The sequence below is a fragment of the Mytilus edulis genome, chromosome 14 (assembly GCF_963676685.1).
Source record: "Mytilus edulis chromosome 14, xbMytEdul2.2, whole genome shotgun sequence".
NCBI classification, from domain to species: domain Eukaryota; kingdom Metazoa; phylum Mollusca; class Bivalvia; order Mytilida; family Mytilidae; genus Mytilus; species Mytilus edulis.
In genome coordinates this window covers 65,655,748-65,673,718 of record NC_092357.1, presented here as the reverse complement: position 1 = coordinate 65,673,718, position 17,971 = coordinate 65,655,748, and the positions used below count along the sequence as shown (strand labels likewise).

Below are 17,971 nucleotides of genomic sequence, written 5' to 3'. Positions count from 1 at the left end.
GCTTTTCCAGATTTAATCGAGGGTTGGAAGGGTCTTTGTACTTTCAATCAAGTTTGAAGGGTGAAGCTTATTTTAAACAGTTAGTCTTGACAAGTATATCAAGCAGGCTTGGGGTATTGCAAAATTTGTGATTGTAATGCATGGTACATTTTTCCAAGTAATGCATGTAATGTGACATAATCTTTTAATCAGTTTAATTGAGATCTGGAGCTGGCATGTCAGTTAACTGCTAGTACTGAGTCTGTTGTTATTTATGTATTATTGTCATTTTGTTTATTTTCTTTTGTTGCATCTTCTGACATCGGACTCAGACTTCTCTTGAACTGAATTTTAATGTGTGTATTGTTATGCTTTTACTTTTCTACATTGGCTAGAGGTATAGGGGGAGGGTTGAGATCACATAAACATGTTTAACCCCGTCGCAATTTTGCACCTGTCCCAAGTCAGGAGCCTCTGGCCTTTGTAAGTCTTGTATGATTTTTAATTTAAGTTTCTTGTGCATAATTTCGGAGTTTTGTATGATGTCCATTATCACTGTACTAGAATACATATTTTTTAAGGGGCCGGCTGAAGGACGCCTCGGGGTGCGGGAGTTTCTCGCTACATTGAAGACCCATTGGTGACCTTCGGCTGTTTTCTACTCTATGGTCGGGTTGTTGTCGCTTTGACACATTCCCCATTTCCTTTCTCAATTTTAATGTATAATGCAGCAATTTATTTTCAATGCATTACTTTAGTAGAAAGTTGTGTAATTTCATGCATTAATTTGCATTATATGCCTATGGCACCACTTTTTTTGTAACTCATCTTAAGATAAGACTTTCAATATTTAAGATATTGTATTATTATGTCTGAAAGATAAAAATGAAGTGGTATAAATACATGTACTAGAATGACAAAATTATAATTGAAAATGAATAACACAACACTGTATATCAGATTGAGTTCTTTTTTTTTGATTGATTTTTTTATAAATTTTCCTGCATAGAAAGAACGATACTTGAAAATCACTACTGTAAAGTTATCCATGTTGCATGACTGTTAAATAAAAATTGCTTTCAATCCATCCTCACCCACCATACATTTATTTCTGGGAAAGACCTGTGTATTAAAACAATATATTAAAATGTATTGTATTGAAACATTTTGTTGATCTGTGATCAAGTATTTTTAAATGTGTTATATTTATTTATTAAATTTATGAAATATATATTTAACACATTTGTACTTGTAGATACAATTTAAAATTTTTATACATAAATGAATAGTGCAGTTTGGTTCTTTTCAATATTAAAGCAAATGATGTATTCAATACACACAGGGTGATTTGAGGAAATCACACAAATTTACCTGAATTGCAGTCATTCAACCACAATTCACCTGAATTTACAAGTGAATCAATCACAGTAACCTGAATTCTGAGTAAATTACCCATATTCACCTGAATTTCTAAGTGAATCCACCAGAGTCACCAGAATGTCTGTGTTTCGAAATCACCCATATTCACCTGAATTTTTGATTCAATTAATCACAGGGACTTGAATTCTGAGTCAATGACCATTTTCACCTGAATTTCTAAGTGAATCAACCACAATCACTTCAATGCTTTAGTAAATAACCCATATTCACCTGAATTTTTGATTTAATTGACAACACTCACCTGAATGATGAGTTAATCACCCTTATTCACCTGAATTTCTGAGTGAATGAACCAGTCACCTGAATTCTGAGTAAAACACCCATATTCCGATTAAATTATTCATATTTACCTGAATTTCTAAGTTAATCAATCATAGTCACCTGAATTCTTAGTAATATAAAACGTCTATATTCACCTCAATATCTAAGTTAATCAACCATAGTTACCTGAGTTCAGAGTAAACCACACATATTCCCTTGAATTTCATGAGTGAATCATCCACAAACACGAATATTTGGTGAAATAAGTTTCAACTGACTCACTTTTTGTGCACTGTAAATTTCTTGTCTAGTCTACTATATGATACCAATATCTGACAAAGAGTGTGAATATTGATTCAATAAAACACAACAGGGACTGGTGTTGAGCCGATACTAGTTATTTTCCTGCATATAGATATAGAGGGGGGAGGGCAATACCTTTTTGTGTTAACCTGTTATGGCCCTTTTCAAGGTGTTGTTAACTGTTTTCTGAGATCAATTTAAGCTGTTAACTGTTTTCAACCCACTTTGTTAACTGTTATCAGCATTTTTGCATTTTTTGTTAACTGCTTTTGCCAAAATCGAGGTGTTGTTAACCTGTTAACGGACCCCCTATTGCCCCCCACCCCCTCGATATAGACAGATAAGGTATGAGTTTTAGTTTTAAACATATTTATTTATAGTGGATTGGGATTTTGTAACTTATATTAATACTAATCCCTTTCCACTTTGCTGCCTTGTAGCGGCATTAGCCTGCTTTTTTTCGAAATCTACAAGGGTGCATTTAACGTGCAAGAGAGATGGCTCTCCTCCTGATACACGGGTCAGCCCTTTATCATCCCCTTCCGACGGACTATCATCGTTTCCTCAAGACCATACTCGCAAATGGTGTCAAGGGAGAGCCGAAAATTCAGTCCCTGAAATTTTCATCCTGGAACGGGAATCGAACCAGGAACCTTTGTGTTAGTAGTCCGATGCACTAACCACTACATCACGATTCTCATATGTGGTATGAGTGCCAATGAGACAAATCTCCATCCAAGTAACAATTTATAAAAGTAAACAATTATAGGTCAATCTACGACCTTCAACACGGAGCTTGGCTCACACCGAACAGCAAGGTATAAAGGGGCCCAAAAATTACAAGTGAAAAACCATATTCAAACGAAAACACCAACGGTCTAATCTATATAAAAACGAGAAACACGTATGAACCACATTAATAAACGACATCTACTGAACATCAGATTCCTGACTTCGGACAGGTGCAAACCTTTGCAGCGGGATTAAACGTTTTAATGGTACCTAACCTTCTCCCTTTTCTGAAACAATAGTATAACCTCACAACATAGAATGACACACTTTAAAATATCAATTGGAATGACTTAACTGAATCAAAAAAACGCAAATTAACACATCTCTACATACCCTTGATTTTCATGCCTACTCTTACATAAATTACAGACAGGATATGAGCTGATATGAAATGAAGACATCGCATCAACAATACATATTGTAAAACCCTTGCTACGTTGAGGGATCTATAAATTGACTGCTGCAATGGCAAATTATTATCCTACATTTTTTCTTTTTCAAAAAGTAGCACAAGCGACCGCACTGATTTGTATGCCCCACCTACGATAGTAGAGTGGCATTATGTTTTCTGGTCCGTTCGTTTGTCCGTCTGTCCCGCTTCAGGCTAAAGGTTTTGGTCAAGGTAGTTTTTGCTGAAGTTAAAGTCCGAACAACTTGAAACTTAGTGCACATGTTCCTTATGATATGATCTTTCAAATTTTAATGCCAAATGAAAGTTTTTATCCCAATTTCACGGGTCACTGAACATAGAAAATGATAATGCGAGTGGGGCATCCGTGCACTATGGACACATTCTTGATTATACCTAATTAAGGTATGTAGGTAAAACAAATTTCAGAGGCATGGGATGGTGAAAAGTAGTCCAAATGTTCACCCCTTTATCATGTTTAATAGGTATAAGAAGATGTGGTATGAGTGCTAATGATACAACTCTCCATCAAAGTCATAATTTATAAAAGTAAACCATTATATATTATAGGTCAAAGTACGGTCTGCAACACTGAATAATTACATAAGATGTATGTTTCATTATAATACTTTATTCTGATTGGCTAACTGCACATCACGTGTTATTCCGTAAGCAGTTGCAATGCTCAATACAACTTTTCATTCATGATAACACCTTGGTCCAACAATAAAGTGCACAGGTGAATTAAATAAAAAAATATATAAAATTCGTGTTTTCATGATCATAGCTAAAAAATGTAATTATAAGTATTGAATGCTTCTTTTTGTAACTTTATAGGGTTGTAAAAGCGTTGACCGTGCGCACATTTTTAGAATGAAGCGCCTTCATACAAAATGTACTTCGGTCAACGCTTTTACACCCCAATAAATTTACAAAAAGAAGCATACAATTCTTAATTGCTCACACCGAACCCTGTGGCACTATTCACCAAATAATCAATCAAATTTGTTACATGCATGATATGTTTGCCACTAGTCATTTACTTTTACAAAGTGTGACTTGGATGGAAAGTTGTCTCATTGGTACTCATACCACATCTTCTTATATCTAGCAAGTTATCAACAAAAAAAGAATTTGAATTCAACTAATATTAATATTATGATGATCTGTTATAAATCTGCACGTGATAAAACAATTAAGCGCCACCTCTAATACTACCAAAATTTAAAACGGCGACAATTGAGACGATACTGGCGATGATGATGACGACGACGATGGCGACTATAGCATGATGATCAAAACGACGATGACGATGATGATGGACACAACAGATAAAATTTAGAAGAAAAAGAAAACGAAAAATTTATTTGAACACGTAAAAATTACAAGATATAATTGTTTGTGCACAGCAAGTTTACACGTGACGATGTTACATACAAGTAGGGATATCCTGTCAATGTTTTGTCATATTGATCTATCCTTTTCCGACATCAGGTACAGTTTAATACTTTTTTACTTTTTATTAATTATAAAACCTGGTCCAATCAATTTTTTTAAATTGCTATGCAAAATGCTGTGACAGCAAAGTTTTGCAATTATCTAGGGTTTTACTTTTTTAAAATGCCTTCACAAAAAGCTGTAACAGCAAAATTTTGCAACTGTATAAACTATTTAAAATGCCTTTACATTGTCATAATTTCGCATGAAATAACAAAATTGTTCTTGTATGCTACATTTCGTAACGTTAGTAGAAGATAGTTTTGATACATAAAATTTTGTATCAAAAACTAAAATCACAAAAATACTGAACTTTCGAGAAAAATTGAAAAAGGAAAGTCCTTAATCGAATGACAAAATCAAATATAAAGCTCAATCACATCAAACGAATGGATATTAACAACTGCATTTTCTTATTTAGAAAAGGGCGGATTAAACCTTGTTTTGATTTTAAAGCTAGCAAAACCTCATATGACATGTATACTTGAAATCAGAATAATTAGTTTTTTTAAAGGCAAAATGATTCACATTATCTTAATTCACGTGAGAGTTACGCGAAAATATCGAGAACAATTTCTTTCAAGTTTCGCATAGTTACGTAACTCTGGCTCTGAAAGTAACTTCACATTGTAGTTAATTTTATTGTTAGGGAACGACTTCAGAAGGTAGTTTGGTGGAGGGTATGGTTTTTCCAATTTTTTTTTATCCCCAATTTGATTACAAATAATTATATTCTGTTCAAGCAGATGACAAAAAAAAAAACATATGCTGAATCCATACTTTATGGTGTAAATTTGTATTAAAATGATTTGATTGTATGCGTTGAAAAACTAAATGAAAATGAGAGCGCAAAAGAAAATTTTGACTCAGACAAAAAAAACGAAAAAAAAAACATACATGTACCCTCCCCCCCCCCCTCCACACAACCTCCCTTTTTTTTTTTTTTTTAAAGTTAAATGGTTGCTCCCTTTAACGCTTTATAACGTTCAATCTAAAAGTTGGTGATATTACTAACTGCGGAAATATGACATAATTAAATTTGAAAAACTTGAATATCAGTTGTAGATCAAGATGGGTGAAAATGGTGGTTTAGTTCGTATTATAATCTATAGTGTGGTTGGTTTAATCGTAGCTGCAGTCTTCATTGCTATAGTTTTAGTAGCTGTCTCATTGAAAAAACTGGCTTCTGAGGAAAGTAAGTATAAACAACAACATATTGATTGCATGTTACGCCGCGTTTAAAAATACCTTTGAAATTTAGATATAAAGTATAAACACATGGCATGAAAATGGAAATTCAAATTCTAAAAATAATGAAACGTCATGCACGGCTTAAAAAATTAAAGTCCAATCTTAACCATGCATTTTTGAGGTGTGTACAGCTGTTTGAGTGTGACTTCAGAAGATTATAGTTACATATTTTATTGTATGACAGTGGCGGATCCAGCCTCAAACGAAAGGGGGGGGGTGCTGGATAAATCAGAGTCGCGAAGCGACTCTACCGACCTCGTAGAGGTCGATTTACGGCAGGGGGTACGGGGGCGGCTCAAGGCCCCCGGAAGCTCTGAGAAAAATGCTGCAAAATCCTGCATTCTGACGATTTCCTGGCACTTAATTTCTGTTTTTTGAAACCATACTTTTTAATGTTTTTTATATGTAGTTCAACAATTTTGAGCAAAAACAGGTTTTCCGCGATATACTAGTACCATGCAAAAGTTTTAAACAGTGGAGCTGATATAAAAAGGTTATATATGGTGCCATAATACCTAGGCCATCGCACCACAAGTTCTAGTTCGGTCGTCATCGAAGCTTATTGATATTAAATATGGTATCACCAGTCATGTAGTTGATCAAAGGAATGTGGCTCTAAAGCAACTAAGTTCCGACTGAACATATTTGACGTATAAGTGTACATATGACGAAGATCCGCAATCTCCAAACAGAGTTATCGGCGGCCCCTTGTCCTATGTGGGAGAGCAACGGATGATAAATCCGGTTAGTGATTGGAAAATCCATTCCGAGTTCAAGTTTCAGAGAAATCAGTTTAAAACCAAAGGTAAACCTCAATTTGACGGACGATTACGAACGACAGAAAGGCTGATCAACTAAACGTCTGTCAGCAAAGTTGAACAAGGAGATGGTTCAAAAGTAGTACATTTATGGTTCAAACTCAAATCGTCTTTCGATTGTCTTAATGCATTATTTAATTTAATGACTCAAACACAAAATATAGAACAGACTGATCTGACTGAGTAATAACTACAACTCCGATATTTAATTCTCTGACAATTATGTACATATATTTTTTTCAAAATTGAACAAGAACAAAATGTTCCATCTAAAAGATGTTTTTTCCAATATAAAAATGAATATGCATGTACCCATATTATATGTTATCGTGGAAGATATCAATTCAAAAACTAGTACAAGTTCAGCACTGAAGATTGATTAAAGTCAAAATGGTAAAGAAGTTAATGTGTAAATTGTTAATCATTTGCTGTAAGTAGACTGTTTTTAAACATACGTCTTCGATGAGATTGGATAAAAAGTTTACAAATGTCTTCAATGTTGATGTCAACATCTCCGTGAACATTCATAAGTGTAAGTCCTGCCAGTCTTTCATCTATACTGTTTCGTAGATATGTTTTTGTCCTACGTAGGGTGGAAAAGGATCTCTCGGCTTCACAACTTGTTACTGGCAATGTACAACCAATTATTAGAAGTTTCCTGATATTTGGGAATATGTCTTCATCAGCGACGTTCAGACATCCGAGTAAACTGTCTGGCAGTGGATCCTTTCCCTCCCAAAACCTATTCCATAACTGCAACTCAGATCTGAGAGATGAAGGGGCGACTAAATCATCTTTCCAAAACGACAGTTTTTTTAACAAAATCCTCAATATCACTGATTGACTTTGAAGAACTTGGAAGCAATCCAAACAACTCAACACCAACTCTGTCTTGAGATTGAAACCGGGTTTTCATCTCAGTATCTAAATGGTCACTAAATGGAATAGCCATATTTCTACGGAAGTATTCTTCTGCAGAATCACTCGTAGCATTAGCTCTGTTTGTCTGTCGACCTGTTATTCTTGGTTTTGTTATTTCTGTACCAACTAGAGCTGCAAGTGCCTCAGCATCCTTGAACCAAGTTCGAAAAAGGTCATCGATATCTTTACGATACTGAGATATTGTTGTTTTAGCATTGTCTATGTATTGGTAAGCAGAATATATATCTTGCTCCCTTTTCTGTAATTTTACGGCAGCGGGTTTAATAACTTCCAAGCAATTCTTCACAGTGACAAAAGCAACGATAAACATGGAACTTTCCATAGTATGCAAGAGACCTTGTGCCTTTGTCCTTGTTTCTCTGTCCCATTCCCACGGACCATGAGGTAAATCAACAAGAGCCTCTGCATTTTCTAAGTTCAAAATACCTTCAAATGTACGGCATATGGTTGTATATAGTTCATAGAAAGTTTCATAACATTGATGTCTTTCAATCCAACGGGTTTTGCAAAGACCTTTGATTTTTTTCACGTTGGAAGGAATTTCAAGCCGTTCGATTACAAGTTCAAAATAGGTTTGTCTTTTTGGGGAATTATGGAAGAACAAGTAAACTTCATTTAAAGAATCTATCATGTTGCGAACAGAAGGTATCTTGCAAGCTGCAGCAATACTAAGATTTAAAACATGGCTGTTGCAGTGAACATACAGTGCTAATGGAGATACTTCTTTAATACGAGCCTGGACCCCAACTCTTGCCGATGACATGGCTCCTGCTCCATCGTAGCCTTGTCCTCTGCATTTGTTGACATCTATTCCGTGACGACTGAGCGAATCAATAATACATTGAGCTATTTTGTTGCCAGATGTTCTATTTAAATGTACAAAGTCGAAAAAAATTTCCTTAATTTCAACATTTTGGTTATTAGCTGATACAAAACGTAGGCATAATGCAAGCATCTCATGGTTAGATACGTCAGTTGTCTCGTCAGCTATGATTGTGAAAACAGCTCCTTCGTCCTTTAGCTGTGCGGTCAATTTGTTTCTAATGTACATACCTACGATTTCAATTACCTCATTTTGAATCGTCTTTGATGTGTATTTTGCATTTTTATTTCCTGGACTTTCCAAGTGAGTTTTTAGAGTGTCATCTGACTTTGCAAGTAAGTTCAAAATGGCTAGGAAATTACCTTTATTAGTAGCTTGACTTGGCGTTGTACTATCATCCCGATGTCCTCTCAAAGCTATGTTTTGCTTTCCACAAAGTACGATAGTTTGGACGATTTTGTGAAGTATATGACAATTCAAATTGTAGTTTTTCTCATTTATTGATGAAAGTTTGTACTGGATACTCTCTTGGGGTTTCGAATAATTATTAAGAAACTCAGAACTTAGTGACACAGACTCTTTGTGATACTGACAGTTTGCATGAGTCTGCAAGACGCCGTCTTTTCCAGTTGCTTTTGATAAATTAGTGAAGGGTCGGTTTACCAAAACTGCATTTTTTATTCGTTCATTCTTTGGTTGGAATAGAACACAGAACTTACACAAACCTCCTTGTTGTTTTGGACTATAGACTAACCATGGATATTGCGTTAACCAAGATCTTTGAAAACTTAATGTATATTGCCTTTTCTGTTTGCCCTTTGTAATATGCTGTTTTATAAAATCAGTATAATTTTCATCAGGAAAAAAATGATCCTTCAGGAATACATGTTTTTGTTCATCCGTGATCGACGATATGGAGCCAAAAATATCTCCAACATCATGTGACAAGAAATCGGGGTTTGTCGAACTGACACATGTAGCCGTGTCTGCGTCTGCCTCAGTTTCATTAACGATAGGAATAACGTCAGGGATTGGACTATTTTCTAAATTTACGGGAATAGAGTTAATATCGATATCCATATTAGAGCTATGGTTAAGGTTTGTGTCGTCATTTGTGTCATCTGAGACAAAAAGTGTGTCTGGGTCCACGTTTATACTGTCCCTCGATGTAGCAAACGATTCATAATCCATGCTGTCTGTGTCACCCATACATTGGTCATTACCAACATTGGTCACTTCTTCCGGTCTTACCATCAACGCGAAGTGGTTTGGTTCAAAACGGAATCCCTGACGTGAATCCAAATCGCCGTCACGTGTCCACATGATTCCAAATGTTGGTTGGTTGTTATTGCTTTCTGAATAGTTATATTGTCGTACAGGATAAATTATTCTGTGAAACAAGGATCGAAACCTTCATTTACAGATGGATATACAGAAAATATTGGCCTGTCCATGATGTTTACAAGAGCTAAAAGATGAATCAAAGACGACCAACAGAAATTCCGGCATGTTAACCTTGCTTCAAATTTTACGGTGGAATTCTTACATCGTACTCTATCAAATTCATCACAAGATTCATCGGTTAGTAATAAAGAAAAAATTGTATCTATATGATCGGTGAACATCCTATTGTCAGATTGTGCTTCGCGAAGAACAGGATGATTGGCATATTGCTCGGCATTGAGATAAAGCTCTGCTGCAACCAGATATCGCAACAACGTTGAATGTCTGTCGTCACCTACAACCAAAATTATTATCTATTATCGGACTGTAAAAAAAGTAGACCGCATCGAGACGCGGAGCGTCGAGGTGGTCATGCAAGGACTAAGTTCATCCCCTAGCTTGAACCCGAGGTCAAAGTTAGTAACTCACTTACACAAAACTATTGTTTACAATAAACAGATCTTTACAAAACATACAGATGAAAACTTTGAAGGTAATGTAGAAAGAATAAAAGTTATCCAAATGAAACTAGCAAAGGTAGATCACAAAGTATATTTGTATGGACGTTAAAGAGGAGCTAGTTATCCGAGTATTTTCATAATTTTTATAATTCCCTTTTAAAAACGTTAAAGTGATTTTGTATCATTTTTGCAAGGTTTTAAAAGTTTTAAAATTGCGTTATCCTTGAAAACGTCTTTCCCCCTCCCCCTTTGTTTTTGATTTTTTGGTTAATTTGATGTTGGTTTTTTAATTTACTTAAATTTAGCATTTTTTATTTGTTTAGTGTTTGTCAAGGTTTTTTTTTTTTTTTTGGGGGGGGGGGGGGGGGGGGGGGTCGATACTAGCGGGAATTCATATGGATTCTAATTTTTTATCTAATATATAAAACTCGATCTAATATCTTCTTCATTGTTACTATTTATGAGCTCTTTCATCGACCTAAGTTCATCAGTATCCATGATTCTATTCATAACAAACGTAAGTTAACGTCGCAGCACGTTGGTGTCAACCCGTAAAAAATTCGGATTTTGGATGGACCTACTTAGGTAAGAAATCCGGATTATAAACAGAACTACTATGTGTACAGGACTCAAATTTAGAATACAGATAATTGAGGGATGTTTGTTAAAGTAAAGGACCCCCCCCCCCCCCCCCCAAAAAAAAAATTTAAAAAAAAATTGGCAAAACCAAAGGGGGGGTGCGCACCCCCGGAACCCCCCTCTGGATCCGCCAATGCATGACATTATTTATAGGTAAAGTGCAGATTGATTGAACATTGGGGTAGGATCAATGAAAATGTCCATAGTCCTTAAAAGATTGTCAAACGGTAAATTTAGAATATAGCATCTCGACCAATAAAATTGTAGGATTTGATGTCTCTTTTTTAAAATTGTGAAAAACGAATTATTGGAATGAGTGACAATACAGTCACGTGACATATGCTTATTTGTCGTCAAATAAATAAAGGTAACAGTAGTATACCGCTGGTTAATAGTCATACATTGATTTGGCGTAAACAAATCCGCGTTACAAACTAAAACAGAGGGAACACATCAACTATAAGATGAAAACAACATTGAATTGCAACAAAAACAAACACCTACATATATAAGAAACGGACTATTTGATAACAACTGTCATATTTCTGACTTGGTACAGGACATTTTAAGAAAAAGTTTAAACTGTTTTTATGGCTAGCCTAACCTCCCGATTGTATTTATATAATTCACGCTCATTGTGTATTTGTAAACGCAGTGTAACGTATAATATAAAGGCCTTCAATGCAAACCATGTTATTTATTATTACATAGCTGGGGTTTTTCTTTTTCTTTTGTAAACATTTTTTTCTTCTTCTATTATATATTTTGTCATTACATATCATTAGAATTAATAATGATAATTGTATTGCATTATTTATTACAGTCGGTGTAAAGTACGATACACTGAAGAAAAAGTTACATGATACTACTGACAGAGAAGGTTTACACTTGGGGCCTCCTGGTTTCAATTATATCATCTTTCCAAGTGTTTACAAGTCAATCACATTCGACGACTTACAAGTAAGTCAAAACGTCTCTTTTAATACTAACATTTTCCTCAATTTACAGACAGTATGAATACACCGTTGAAACTCAATAATCTAGGTTACGATGACAAACAAACACATTTATGTTCTTTTAGCCTTCAATGACGTCTTAAAGAATGTATTTGTGGCTTTGCATTCACATGCTGGCAAGGAGTTGCAGATAAAAAAGAAACACCAAACCATATCTTAGTTTGAAACACGGATTTTAAGAAGAAATTTGAACGCTTTTTAATCAATATTTAGTTCATATTAGAAAAAAATCTCGTGACTTAACAGAGTCCATACAAAGGATATTTATATTTATTGTCGGGGCCTTTTATTGATTATACAAAAAGGATATGTTTTTCTCATTGTTGCAGGCCGTACGGTTTATCAACTTCCAAGCAAGGACCGAAGCTCATAAACTTGGCAATTCGGGAATGTCCGGAGAGCCGACAACCTTGCTTCGGAAGTTGACGGTTTATATACCCATTGTTGCTTATATCCTGATTTTATAGATGTCTCCTTGGATGGCAATCACAACGCATCTTCTTATTTTTATATCATTATTTTTACTGTTGCTCATGTTCTGAATTTTTCTCTCATTTACATTCAACTTACCCTTTGACTTCCAGTGTTACAACAAAGATGGCATAAAAATAACCTTGGACGTTACGTACCAATATAAAGTCAGATCTGCCAACCTGAAGAAAATTATCTTAGACTTCAGAAACCAAACTGGTTATATTAAAGTCCTTGAATATGCAGGTATGTTATCTATATTTTTACGATGCCATTTTGAATTCGGACGCCATTTTGATTAATCTAGTATTTTTTTGAATTGAAAAAACAATTGTTGACATGTCTGTAATGTTTTTTCATAAATATTTGGTATCTGCTGAACACTTACATATCGGTAGACTTCATCAAAAGTTTGTTCTTGTATAATCCTTGTACCTTATGTCGACCATCTTTGATTTGGCGGTCATTTTGATTTGTTTTTCGTGGCTCCATATCACAATTTTGTTTATACCCCTTTCATTGTGCCAAGTTTCATGCTTTTACCATAAGTGATCAATTATTCTTATATCCGCTGAACTATTCTTCCTTCAGTTTTTAGCGTAACTTCATATAATATTGAGAATGGAAATGGGGAACATGTGAAAAAGACAACAACCCGACCAAAGAGCAGAAAACAGCCGAAGACCACAAATAGGTCTTCAACACAACGAGAAATCCCGTTCCCGGAGGCGTGCTTCAGCTGGTCACTTTACAAAATGTGTAAAGTTTATTAAAGATTATATTTTCAAAACCAGAAATAAATTGATATTCATTCTTATTTTATAGGAAGATCCGCTTTGCACGAAGCTTGTAGCTACTTCAATACATCACAGTTCCAGGCTGAACGCGCAATATTCCAGGAAAAGGTCCGAGAACAAATAATTCAGAGGTATAAAGACCTTCAGGCTGACATCACTGACCTACAGGTAAGGGTAAAATAACAATAGGTAAAATTTACCAAACAAGGGCAATCGGCAGAAGGAGACCGTACAGGACCAACTATTCAGTGTTATTCAATTACCGGTGGCAAATAGTTCATGCATATTGATGATTAGTTGGGACCAATTTCCCTGATAAGTTTGAATATTTTGTTTGAGATACCAATGGATAGTTAGAAAAAAACAGATATTTAGCCCTTTGTTAATTTATGTATCATGGTATTTTAACCCCGCAATTGGTGTGCCTGTCCCAAGTCAGTAGCCTCAGAGGCTCTTGCCTTTGTTACTCTAGTATAATTTTGAATTTTAGTACATTTAGTTAAGTATGACATCCATTATCACTGAACTAGTACACATTTTTGTTTAGGGGCCAGCTGAAGCACGCCTCCGGGTGCGGGATTTTCTCGTTGTGTTGAAGACCTATTGGTGGTCTTCGGCTGTTTTCTGCTCTTTGGTCGGGTTGTTGTCTCTTTGACACATTTCCAATTTCTATTCTCAATCTTATTTTATCGGTTTTTTTTTAAACTGGTGTCAAACTAACTCGAAACAAAGTTGACTTTAAACGATTTAGCTGTTCTCGTGACCCGTTTCGGTTCTTATATGCTCTCCAGGATTTTCTTGCTTTTGCTTTTCTGAACTTATTAAAACAAACGCACCTGATGATTTTTTGAGGTGTTGAGCGCACGAAAATCATATCATCAGATACCTTTCTGTTATTGACTGAGTTAACCATTTTAACTGTTGCATGATTCTTTAAATTCTATATTTAACTAATCATTTTAGCAAATGTAATAAAATATTATGTAATCTAATTTAGAAAAATAAAATCTCCGTACTTTCTATTGGGATTCTTATTTGATTTTTCTAGATTGATAAGCACTGATTGATTTATTTAGGTAAGCAACATAGCGAGACCATCCGAATATGAGAGTGCTATTAGGAGCAAGGAAAGAGCTAGAGAAGATATCCAGGTGGCTTACAATGAACGTCCACGACTTCTGACAGAGGCACAGACAAAGAAACGTGAGGCTGAAACACAAGCAAGGATTATTGTGGATAAAGCGGAATCGGATGCACGTATTTTATCCAACAAGTAAGATATACAACGCATTTAAAATTACCATTTAAAGCTCATTATCTGATCATGTGCAGTTTTAATGTTTTGGTACTTGTTTCAAACGTTAGTCTGAACGAGTTTTATCTGATTGTTTGTTGGTTTTAACACCATTTTCAACGACTTTGGTTATACCATTACGGTCAGTTTTTGTTGGTTTAATCATCTTCTATCAGTGTTAAACTGACAAAAACTGACCGCCATGAGATAACCAAGACAAAAAAACGAAAAAGAAGATAGGCAATCAATAGTTTACATAACACAACCTAAAGTATTAAAAACTGAGCAACTCGAAAGCCACAAAAAACATAATCTTTCAATGTTTTTTGTATGGACAATTCAATCTTGACACTATAAAAAAGAAACAGCATTTTATTGATGTTTTTCATTATAACGAAAGTTTCGCTACTCACACATGTACCTATATTTCAGACTTGCCTGTCTCTCCTTTATTGAGACAGAGCCTTAGAAAATACAAACATAAATAAATAAATCACCAATATTTGAAAGTTTATATTTCTGTTTCCAAGCAAACATTTTTTTTTATGAAATAATGATTCTCAAATTAAAATTTGTGTTTGTATCGATAACAGTAGACGTCCTATATATCATTCAATCAAATAACAACACAACGACGTACCTAAAACGGTCTGACTAAAAAAAAAACATTACAAACAAACAAAACACACCAAAAAAATATATGCACAAGTCAATATATTGTCTTCAATAATATAAAAGTATCAGTACAATGTAAAATCGGCTTGATAATAATCTCACATTCCTCCTACTTCAAGAACAAACACTTTTATAGATCGGACATTGAGTGCAATCGTCATTCTTGTATCAATCGGCAATCCTCGGGTGAATCCGTTACTCTCCTTCTCTCCGAAGCTACCGAATCGGCCGAGTTGTGACGAATGAAGGTACGGAATCGGCCGAGTTGTGACGAATGATTGTATATTTTTCAGAGCACAGACTGAAGCACAGGCCATAATTGCCCAATATGAGAAAGAGGCTGAGTCTTACAAGAAGATTGTTGGTGCCATGGGACTTAATTTCACAATCGATGGATTCATTTCATATCTTGGTGTACGAGTTATCGCTGATGCCAAGAATTCAGTCTATATTGGATTAGACAGCCCAGCAAAAACTGTATACCCGTAAATGCTTATACATACTTACAGCTGAAACATTTTATCGATTGATGTTTGCATAAACCTTAAATTTAAGCCTGTTTGTTTAGTGGTCTTTTGTTTTCCCAGTAAGCGTAAAATTGAGCCGGGAGGGTGTATGTGTTTAGTTGGTAATATTCTTTCTGCTCCTTTATCATGTTTTTTTTCTATTAAATTTTCGCATATTATTCCTGTGTTCCGAATGAAAGACAGATTTTGGTTTAATATGAGGCAGGCATTACCTGTAAATGGGGACGAAGTCTGTATGAATTATTTTTTTGTAACTAAATTATTTGTCAAAAAAAAAGAAACGGAAATACCGTAACGTTTCCGAGTTTGGTTCTGTTGTTAGGGATTTTAGTTGTGACGTTATTTAAATTATGACGTCATATGCAATGTAAACAAAGAAACGCTATCATTAGGTAACGTTTTTTCATATCAAGGAATTATTAAAAATGAAATTGGTATTGCGCGTTTCTTCCTATTTTATACTAGACTGATAAATATATATTTTACTCAAAGTTTCATACAAACGAGACCGGAAAAAGGAAGTATATTGTACATTTCTGCGCAGGTCCGGGATTTCAAAACATGACATAAAAAAAATTGAACGATTTTGAGTTCATTAGTACAATGAAAAATTTATTGAATTTTCTACTGTTATTGGGGACTTCGTCCCCATATAATAGTATATATGTGTAGGACTCTAAAGTGCGATGGGGACGCTAAAGTATGATGGTCACGCTAAAGTTCGATGGTCTACGCTAAAGTGCGATACCTCCATACGCTAAAGTCCGATGGTCTGCGAAATATAAACGTTAGAAACTTAGTTGGATTGTGACGTTAACAATCGTTTATACAAACTAAAAAAATACATGCTGGAAATTAGATTAAGAATATTTGATCAACAACTTTTTAACCGGAATGTCCATGGCTTAAAATTTGAAACCTAACCGGCTTTTGTCAACTGAAACAAATGTGTGTATTTTCTGATGCTAGAAGAAGGACTTGTTTCCTGCAGTTGACCACATTTTCTATATAGATACTAAAGGCCTATCGGTAAATTACAACTAAGCCTGTCATATGTGATACCTTGGCATATGTATAACGGTTAGCTATTGCAAAAGGACTAAAACAAAAAATCCATGTACTTCATCGTTTTAATCATCCAAACTTATACTATTGATCAAATGCATTTTAGCGTGATTTACCATTGTGTATTAGCAAACAAAATACCATTGCACTTTAGAGTCCTACATATGAATCACTGTCTGTCCTCTCCTCTGCCAAATGTTCCTTTCCAGTACAACATCCCAAACGAAAAGACCCAGTCGAACATTGTGATGTGGGAAAACCGAGTTTACCTTCTTAAATATACTAAACTGGTGTGGGCTAACGGCCGAGCTACCATAGTCCCATGTATAAGTTTTAGTACCATGGTTGCTTGCGCACCGATACCGTAATGACCGATATACAACATTAAATAAACAGAGCATTGCAGAAATTGATGAACTTTGGTGTGTGGTATGATTATGTTTTGCATAATAACGAGCTAATTTGATTGTTGTTGTATAATAGTTCAGGTAATTTGGTATGTAACATTGTTTTACATTTTCTAAATAGTACTCGATTGCCTTTTAATTCATACTTATACATGTGTATTGAATTCTGAGTGACATTTTAATATACTATAGTATTCAGTAACAAATAAGTATGATCTATTTAAAATATGATGACGATAATTGTGTCGATTACCGTTCTTTATTAAGATATAGCGCTACGACACGAAAAGTCAGAACGACTGATTTTTACCCTCATTTATCATGAATTTCCGATCATTTTATTAACGCAGCCGATTCTGTCCGTAACAGAGTCCTGCGGACTGGGAATGGTCATGAGAAGGCGGCAAATCACTCTCAACAGTAACACTGGGGAGACATCAAACAATAATTGGGACTATGTCCAGACATATTCTGATGTAGTGGATCAAAATCGTACCAATGCGTTGTATGAACGGTATTTATGCTGTGAATAGGGCATGATATTGAGAAATTTTAGATTGCCATGCATTACCGATTCGGTCAAGACGGTGTCAAGATATTGACAAATGTCTTCCGTCTGCATCTGCATGCTCACTGTCTGAAATCTGACGGATCTCATTAA

General features: G+C 35.0%; 1 protein-coding gene across 1 annotated transcript; it reads left to right on the top strand.

Moving 5' to 3' along the window:
* Positions 1-4,600: 4,600 nt before the first annotated feature.
* On the top strand, positions 4,601-15,996 carry LOC139503849 (uncharacterized). Its single transcript, XM_071293804.1, has 7 exons — positions 4,601-4,678; positions 5,741-5,876; positions 11,882-12,018; positions 12,659-12,791; positions 13,371-13,510; positions 14,419-14,615; positions 15,605-15,996. Exons 2-7 carry the CDS (start codon positions 5,753-5,755, stop codon positions 15,798-15,800), a joined length of 927 nt encoding a protein of 308 aa, XP_071149905.1. The 5' UTR covers positions 4,601-4,678; positions 5,741-5,752; the 3' UTR covers positions 15,801-15,996.
* The last annotated feature ends 1,975 nt before the right edge of the window (positions 15,997-17,971 follow it).

What these genes read in the sequence shown, in the direction of transcription:
- LOC139503849 (XM_071293804.1), top strand. Translation starts at nt 5,753, where the DNA reads ATGGGTGAAAATGGTGGTTTAGTTCGTATTATAATCTATAGTGTGGTT. An exon ending in TCACATTCGACGACTTACAA is followed by an intron (nt 12,019 to 12,658) that starts GTAAGTCAAAAC and finishes TTTGACTTCCAG; the next exon opens with TGTTACAACAAAGATGGCAT. An exon ending in CTGACATCACTGACCTACAG is followed by an intron (nt 13,511 to 14,418) that starts GTAAGGGTAAAA and finishes TGATTTATTTAG; the next exon opens with GTAAGCAACATAGCGAGACC.